A 9,036-nucleotide genomic window follows, 5' to 3' on the forward strand; every position below is an offset into this window, starting at 1 on the left:
AAAAACTGGATGGACAGTGTGGATAAAATCCATACATCACGGTGGTCCCTTAGATCTCGTGTCTGTTACTCGCTAGGGAGGGGTAGTACACAATCCTTGTCCGTCAGTGTCTTTTTTAGCTATTGACCCGTCTCGTTGACGCATGGATCCACTGCAAAGATTCGTAGGAGTAATTGATACTCCGGCTGTGTATGATAATAATACACGTGCCATATATTAATTAAAAATAAATTACAAAAAAAAAAAAAACTGTCTATATTGTGAAGTCTATTGTTGGTTGAACAACTATAATCTCTGATTCGTGGACACTTGTTTATAGAAATAGGGCCGTTCCTTTTTTCTTTTTTTTTTCAATGGTCCAATAAATGTCCGCCAATCCAATATTCAGATAGCTAAATGAGCTTAATATTTGGTTCATGCTACACCCACACAAGTATATAATTTGGACAGTTTACTCCTACTTGTATGCCAGGTATGCAATTTCTAAATGCATGAGTATCATCCATCACACTTTGCCAGAGTATCAAATCTCGCGTAAAAAAATCACTCTTCGAATCTCCAATGTAGTTAAGGGAGGTGGGTCCAGGTTCTGTTTGGAACGCGGAAATAATAAGTGTGTGGTCGTTGTTACAACTGTCCACGTCCGTTTGAACGGATGTTTAGTTACCATGCATTCGAGATGTGTGGGCCCACCATTATGTTTTTAAGAGATCGGAACCGTTCATGTAGTTTGCCACTTCATGTTCACTCCAATGACAAGAATCATCCTAATCCAAAACTCATTTAGAGCACACCAGAAGCATTGTACAGTCATGCCTAAAACCTATATATTCCTGTGGTGTGGCCCACCTGAGTTTTTTAGTGGTCTGATTTTTCTCATGTGATGAATTGTTTGGATGGTATATAGAATCCATGGTGGACCCCATGTTCCATCAGTAAGTTTCTATGGCAGGTGTCACTCTTCCAACGTCCTCCATTGTTCCCTTCGTTCCAGACCACCTGAGTTATGGATCAAGCTGGATTAAGTAATCGACGCCTAACATGGCTGGGGGCACCATATGTACGGTTCGGATTTCAGATTAACACAAGGTGGGCCCACAAGTCAGGGGAACAAAACGAATGCCTTTATGCCACTCTAGCCAACACATAGGGGTAGATGTGCTTGCATTCGTAGGATCGTTGCAGTAGGACCATTGCTCATCTCCTTCTTTGGATCCACAGAAAAACAGTACAGGTATGACTTCTCTTTCTTCACTGCTAGCACCTTCTTTTGTTATTTTTAAGGGTTAGATAGGGTCCCATGCACTCATACTTCATGTTAAATGATGATCTAAACCGTTCATGATCATAGCTTCCACACTAATGAGAACATGAACGGTTCAGATTAATCCAAGGATGCAATTAGAGAGCAGAAACTGGTAATTGTGGTGTTTACCATTCTAGTGCATGACACATGTTTGATCTTTAAAACCAGGTGCCATGGAATTCATCGGTTCGATGGCGGCGGAAGTTGCAAAGGAAGTTGGAAAGGCTTTGTTCGCGCCGGCAAAGCACCACACTGGTTATCTTTTCTACTATAAGAGCAAGATCAACAACCTTAAAAGCGAAGTCGCCGAGCTAGTGCGAACCAAGAATGACATACTAGGCCGTGTGAATGCAGCTCGTCGGAATGGAGAAGTGATCCATGAGGAAGTTCTACAGTGGCTATCAATTGTAGATGGAATCGAGGTGGACGCGGCGAGGTTGGGTGGAGAAGATGAGAATAGGAGATGTTTCAAAGGGTGTTGTCTCAATTGGAGCTCTAATTACTCTTTGGGAAAAGAAGCAGCAAAGAAGTTGGCCGATGTCGATCGGTTCAAAGCTGAAGGGAGGAATTTCAGCTGCGTATCGAACTATCCACCACCGCCTACTATAGATTCATGGCCTACTAGAGAGATCGAGGCTTTTGCATCCCGCGAATTAACTATAGAAAAGATTATTAGTGCATTGGAAGATGAGGAAAACATAATTGTTGGGGTATATGGAATGGGGGGTGTTGGCAAAACCACATTGATGAAACAAATCGGCAAGCGACTAAAGAGAGAGAAGGTTTTCAATGAGGTTGTAATGGTGAGTGTGACTCCAGAACCTGGTGTGAGAAAGATCCAATATGACATCGCAGGTCAATTGGGGTTGGAACTTGCAGAAAAAGAGATTGAATCCATCCGGGCAGGTCGGCTGTTGGTGCGACTGAAGCAAGAAAGTAAGATCCTTGTTATATTGGATGATATTTGGGGAATACTAGAGCTCGCCGATATAGGAATTCCATATGGAGATGATTACAAGGGTTGTAAAATTGTACTGACGACACGAAATACAGATATATGCGATACGATGGGGACCCAAGAAGCGATAGCAGTCAGCATTTTACCCGAAGAAGAATCATGGGATCTATTCAAGAAGAATGCGGGTGATGTTGTTGATTCTCCTGCTATGAAGACGGTAGCCCAGGACATCGTCAAGGAATGTGGGGGTCTGCCTCTAGCAATCGTAACGCTTGGAAGGGCGCTACGAAACAAAGACAAGACGATATGGACCGATGCACTGCTACAATTAAACAAGTCTAATCCAGAGAACATTGAAGATATGAATACGAAGGTATTCGCCTCTCTGGAGTTAAGTTACAATTTCTTAGGGAATGAGAAAATAAAATCATTCTTCTTGTTTTGTTGTCTATTCCCTGAAAATCGTGACATTGATATAGATATATTGGTGAGGTATGGAATTGGGGACGGGCTCCAGGATGGTGTGGATACATTGAAACAAGCAAGGGACAGAGTACATAGCTGGGTGAATAAACTGAAAGCTTCTTGTTTGTTGTTGGATGGTGATGAAGAAGGTTGTGTAAAAATGCATGATGTGGTTAGGGATGTAGCTATATTAATTGCGTCGAAAGAGCATGGATTTCTCGTGCAGCCAGATGGGGAATTGAGGGAATGGCCAGAGAAGAAGTTAGAAAGCTGTAAGAAGATTTCATTGTTGCATAACAGAATTACTGAACTCTCGAATCCGCCGCCTAAATGCTCAAGACTCCAGACATTGTTACTGCAACGCAATTATTCTTTAAAGAAAATCACAGATACTTTCTTTCAAGGGATGAAAAGACTTAATGTTCTAGATCTTAGCGGCACCCGTATTTCGTCACTTCCAAAGTCATCCCAATTCCTAACAAATCTCAGAACGCTGTGTCTCGATGGATGCATATGGCTAGAAGATATATCTCTGATTGGAGGACTGAAGAAATTGGAAATACTTTCCCTCGCATCATCTGGAATCCGTGAATTGCCAACTGAAATTGGAGGATTGACTCATCTGAAGCTCTTGGATTTGACAGGGACTGCATTTCTTGAAAGGATACCACCCAATGTGATTTCACAGCTCTGTTTCTTAGAAGAACTTCACATGGAGGGTAGTTTTAGTGGGTGGGAAGTTGAAGGAAAGAGTGACAGAAATAACGCTAGCTTTGGAGAGGTGGCATCCCTTGCACACTTGACTGCGTTATATATCCATGTAAGAAATACAGATTGTCTTTCACACGATATCTCAGCTGCCTGGAGAAAGCTAACAATGTTCTGTGTATCTATGAGTAATGATAGTTCACATAACGAAAATCCAAGATTTCGAATATCTGCAGGTCATCATACATGCTCCTACAGTGAATATCCAAACAGCACAGTACTAGAAAATATAGGGAATCCTGTTTCAAATTGGGTGAAGGTATTGTTAGAAAGCATTCGGGACTTGTACTTGGTGTGCTGCAAGGGTTTCGCCGATCTTCTACAACTAGAATCGCATGGTTTCAATAGCTTGGAGGTCCTTCACCTTTTTAGATGTAGTGAAATGGAGTATCTCATAAGTTCTGCAGAGAGGGGGGCTCCACCAAAAGCATTGGAGAATCTGGAGAAGCTTGTCATAGTTAGGATGGAGAATTTGAAGATGTTCTGTGATGGTCCCATCCCATCTGGGTTCCTTGGGAAACTAAGAGTCCTAGATGTCTCTAAGTGCAACAACTTCATCACCATCTTGTTGCCCGATCTGCTGCGAAGAGTAGATAATCTGGAGAAGCTCAAAGTGCAAGACTGCCAAGAGCTGGAGGAGGTATTTCAATTTGAGGAGCCTTTAGGACGGGATTTCACCATGCCGCTGCTCTCGAGATTGAGAAAACTGAAATTGAAACATCTTCCAAAACTGAAAAGAATATGGAAAGGGGCCGTATCACTGGAAAGTCTTGGCAATCTAGAGGATCTATACATAGAGAGATGCATGAGCTTAAGATGTCTCTTCTCTGCTGGTCTTGCTCAAAACCTTCAACCGAAGACGTTCGAGAACCTACGAGTGATGTTTATATCTTCCTGCAATGGCCTCAAGAATCTCATGCCGATGAGCTTAGCACGAGGTCTTCCAAAACTCGAAGAACTCTGCATTCATTGCTGTGATGGAATGGAGGAGATTATTGCAAAGGAAGAAAGGGAAACAGTGATGGATAATCGCACTGTTTTCCCTCTTTTGAAGATAATTCACCTGGTTTGCCTGCCAAGGTTGAAGGCTTTATGTCAAAGGGATGCTTCATCTCTTGAATGGCCTTCTTTGACTCACGTCGAAGTCGGGGAATGTCCAAAGCTGAAGAGGCTTTGTATGGGACTTCAAAGTGCTCCCAATCTCGAAGAGATCATCGGAGAAAGGGAATGGCTTGAAGGGTTAGAGTGGGAAGAGGAAGGAAGTGCTGTCAGCTCACGCCTTCAACCTCTGTTCAAGGCTCGTACAGGACAAACCATTTTTAGGTAACATCATCTTTAATAAAAGGGTCCACAACTCGGTTTTTCAATCTACTAAAAGCTTAATAGGTTACAATCTCATGTTTTCCTTGGATCCCAAGAATCTCATGGATCCAAAAAAAAAAAACTCAAGTAAGCCGCATCATTTAAAATCATGCTTAAAACCTCTACAATTGTGTCATAGAGCCCACCTGATTTTTTTTTATGGCTTCATTTTGGCTGCCAAGGAGAACATGAGAAGACAACAGATTGGATGTCATGAACACATCATGGCAGGCCGCACACATGTTGTAGGTTAAGCTTAACCTCTAGAGCTTTTTAGTGGATCCAGCCTCCTCAGGAGATTGTTATGCAAAGCCACAACTGAAGAGTGGGACATTGAAAACTGATGAGCAATTGTCAGGATCATCCTTTCAAAGCCATCATTGGGCCATAGGCTATTGAGACTAGCTGAGGGAAGATGAACAATCACAACCATCCCACCATCTCTGCATCCCTAACTCATGACGTTGGTAAAGTGCATGGTTTGGAAATGCCGAACTGGTGGCGGACTCTGTCAGTCTCCGGGTCGGATAAAATAAATATTTCTAATGTACATGGTTTTGGGCCTTAAAATGACCAGGAATACAGCACTTGTGTTATGTCAATGCATGTCTAGACTCTCTCTCCCTCTACTATTACACACTCAAGAGACATTTATTTGCAACTATGTTTCTAGTAATGTGAGTTCTGATGCAAAATCTCTGTTCTGCACTGCATTTTTGGATTCTAATCTAATCTTATAAGGTTTATATACACATCCGGAAGCTCTATCTGAGCCTTTTTTGCATGTGGTAGTCAGAATTTCTTTTACATTGGCTTCAAACTTCTGTTTCATGCACAGAAATTGTGATTCTTTTGACTGAATTTCTTCATGCTCTCTCGCCGATGGAGCTCTTCCAAGAAAATAGTCCCCCAATTTCTAAAAACAGAAACATGATAAAAAATAATAATTTGGCAAATCACCCTTCACAAATACATGCCTATTAAATTCTCCTCTCAAGCTTTCTAATTCTTCAATCACAAAGCTAATTTTTCAAATCTTTCCTCCTGACAAATTCTCTAGGTCATCTTTTTTAAGTGCAAGTCTCATACATTCTCTTATTAACTTCTACAGACCCGAATCGAGCTTGATCTCTAACTGACCTTTCAAACCCCTTCAATTAACTTGATTAAACCCATTAACAAAAATGTAAAAAATTTTGTTTTTCTCTTGCTTTTTTCTACTTCCTAATATTAACAACTGTTTGTTGTGATGGTGAATTTCCTTGTGCTGAATCATACAAGAATGCCTACAAAGCCTCCCATTCCACAATCCAATTCTTCCAATTCGAAGGCTAAATGGAGCACGGAGCAAGATCGATTCTTTATTGATCTACTAACGAAACGAGTGAGCAATCAAGGACCGAATGGACAATCATGGACAAACGATGCTTGGAGATCCATTCTAAGTGAACTCAACAAGAGATTTGAAGTACGGCTGCAATTGCAACAAATAAAGAGTCACCAACATTTGCTTAGACAGCAATACTTCATTTGTAAGGCTCTTCGCAGTCAGAGTGGATTCGGTTGGAATGATGAGCTGCACACAGTAACTGCCGATATACAAGCGTGGGATGATTATATCCAAGTACGTGCAATGTTACAAATACATACATACATACATACATACACATATATATGTATATGTGTGTGTGTGTGTGTGTGTGTGTGTGTGTGTATAATTTCAAATATTAGAAAAGCCTAACTTTCATTTCTAACACAGGAACATCCTGATGCAAAGCCTTTCAGATGGATGAGATTTCCCTTCTACGATGAATTAGCTCGTTTATTTGAAGGTATTCTCATTATTTTAAGCATAGTTTGGAAACTTGATTCGACTCGTTGTCTGGCTGAGTTAGGTCAACTTGAAGAATTGAGTGAGTCTTTAAGGCCCTGTTTGGATAGTTAGATAATCATATAAGCATAATTCTTGGTTCGAGGTACATCTACACTGGGACCCACCATTTAAACAGTTAATTTTAATTATTTGAGTGACATGTTTTAGTAATTACTAAGGGCCCATTTGGATACCACCAACTAAGTTATTTTTTCTACTTACAGCAGTAGATAAGTAACTTATTTGAGATGAGTAAGTTTGGTTTATGATCAATTATAAGTAGCTTTTTTATTTAAGGTTACTAAATCACTTCAGTTTAATAAGTAGAAATCAAGATAAGCTACTTAAAGCATAAGTAGCTTAAGTAACTAACTATCCAAACGCCCCTTAATCGACTCGACTCAATATTTTAAGAACTAAATTTATAATATTCAATGCATTTAAAACTGTTGAAAACACAGATTCGACCTAGTCATGGCAGTCAGCAAGTTACCATGAGACTCAACTCAAAATCTCATTGAGTCGAGTCGACCCACTGTTTTAGAACTATGATTTTAACTGATTGCACACTGTTTAGTTAAAAATTAATAACATCTTTTCTGTAGGCGGCAATGTTGAAGAAAAATATGCTACTTCTAGCATTGACCATGAGTCCGTCGCAAGTGCAACTGTCGCAACGCAAAAGGCGAAGATTGTTGAAAATAGCATTGACACGAAAGATTATGCTATTGTGCAACACGCTCGTACGAAAGAAGAGAACTTCCATGAAACAAAACAAAGTAAAATAGGGGAAGATTATTTTACTTTTTCAAGATGCATGCAGGAGCTACAGAAGTTGGAAGCAGAGCTGACTATGGAAGAGATTGTCAAAGCAGTGTCCTTGTTAAAGGATGAAAAGAATGCTATCGCATTTATAACTTTCAATGAACCTCTACGTTTGCGTTTTATACGATCCTTGTTAAACAGTAATTAGTATTGAATATTATATGAGTTTAAGATAGCATTTGTGACTACAACTTTATTGTTCGCACATTTTCAAAATGATTTTATGTTTTGAGTTATTATTTTTTTTAACACTTCGCTTATGATTATGAGGTGAAATTTCCACTATGTGAATATTATTAATGTTGTGGTTGAAAACCTCTTTTTGATGAAATTCTAGCAATTGCCAATATGTAAAATTGTTTTTGGTGATGAAATTAGGGATTCGAAGCGTGATCATGTCCCCATCCCCCCACCCCCCAATGTGCATGTAATTCGATTGTTCCCAGCAGTTTGTGGGCTCCACTTGTTTACAACCACTTGTGGGTGGGACCCATAGCTCTCCCCTTGTTTGATTTGTGAAAGAGGATAGGTTGGAGAGTGATAATGGGTTATCCTCTTTATCTCTATCCCTTGGTATCTTCTAACCTATGTAGGACCTCTATTTAGTGGGCCCCACATGATCACCAGGTTAGATCATATGGTTGGATTATGGTGATGAACATACTGGTGGGCCCCACTATATGCATGATTGTTAAAGATAAGTCCGAAGTGGTTACACTCATGCAGTGTTCCTATCCACAATAGTTTGGATAGGCATTGTGAATGCTGGGAGATCGGCGGTCACGCTTTCTAGCGTTCTTAGAGTGGTTTTTGCCTTTTTGGGTGTTTATAGAGGGTATGTGATCCTGATTGTCAGTTTGGAGTTGCCACTGGCTACTTAATCTCAAAATCCCGTAGTCGACTAGAACCCGCGGAATATGTAAGGTTGGAGAAATTCGAAAATTCTCCTACCTTAGATTGACTCCTACTCTGCGATCCGGGATTCCGAATAAGGGACTTCAGTTACAAAGAGGGAAGGTGTTAGGCACCCTCTCTGCCCGTACGAATGTTCGGTCTTTACTTGGTGTGGTAAGGAAATCTCAAGGGATGAATGATGTGGTCGAAGCAGGATTAGGCACACACAGATTTCTGATGTGACAAGATCCGAGATTTCGGCAAGCCACAAAGCATATGTCCGAGGATGTGTGTAGAAGACGGATGTGATAATGATTATGCAAAAGTAAAGAAAAGTGGACTAGATCACTAGGAATTTCTGATGTGACAGGATTCGATGTATGGTAAGTCACAAAGCATACGTTCACAAGCAATCTAGAGAAACAGGGAGGTTGAGAAGGGAAGAGATGTAATGATGAATGCTTGTATGAAATGATCTTTGCTTGATCTTGAGTTAGCTAGGACATGGACTACACCATGATCAATCCGGGCTAGACTTGTGGGGTTGAGATTATTGGGATGAGGCTAAGGGGTAGCTAAAAAATC

The 9,036-nt window shown here is 40.6% G+C and overlaps 1 protein-coding gene across 2 annotated transcripts; it reads left to right on the top strand.

The window, feature by feature from the left end:
• Window positions 1-1,117: 1,117 nt before the first annotated feature.
• On the top strand, window positions 1,118-7,804 carry LOC131243505 (disease resistance protein SUMM2-like). 2 transcript variants are annotated; one of them, XM_058242896.1, is made up of 5 exons: window positions 1,118-1,234; window positions 1,475-4,820; window positions 6,141-6,483; window positions 6,619-6,691; window positions 7,338-7,804. In XM_058242896.1, the coding sequence occupies exons 2-5, from the start codon at window positions 1,480-1,482 to the stop codon at window positions 7,703-7,705; spliced, it is 4,125 nt and encodes a 1,374-aa protein (XP_058098879.1). In that variant the 5' UTR covers window positions 1,118-1,234; window positions 1,475-1,479; the 3' UTR covers window positions 7,706-7,804. The 2 variants fall into 2 exon arrangements, with proteins under 2 accessions (XP_058098879.1, XP_058098880.1); XM_058242897.1 differs by lacking the exon at window positions 6,141-6,483 and having other exon boundaries at window positions 7,338-7,476.
• Window positions 7,805-9,036: the final 1,232 nt, after the last annotated feature.

This window comes from Magnolia sinica, chromosome 4 (assembly GCF_029962835.1).
Source record: "Magnolia sinica isolate HGM2019 chromosome 4, MsV1, whole genome shotgun sequence".
Lineage (NCBI taxonomy): Eukaryota > Viridiplantae > Streptophyta > Magnoliopsida > Magnoliales > Magnoliaceae > Magnolia > Magnolia sinica.

What these genes read in the sequence shown, in the direction of transcription:
- LOC131243505 (XM_058242896.1), top strand. Translation starts at nt 1,480, where the DNA reads ATGGAATTCATCGGTTCGATGGCGGCGGAAGTTGCAAAGGAAGTTGGA. An exon ending in CGTGGGATGATTATATCCAA is followed by an intron (nt 6,484 to 6,618) that starts GTACGTGCAATG and finishes TTTCTAACACAG; the next exon opens with GAACATCCTGATGCAAAGCC. An exon ending in ATTAGCTCGTTTATTTGAAG is followed by an intron (nt 6,692 to 7,337) that starts GTATTCTCATTA and finishes TCTTTTCTGTAG; the next exon opens with GCGGCAATGTTGAAGAAAAA.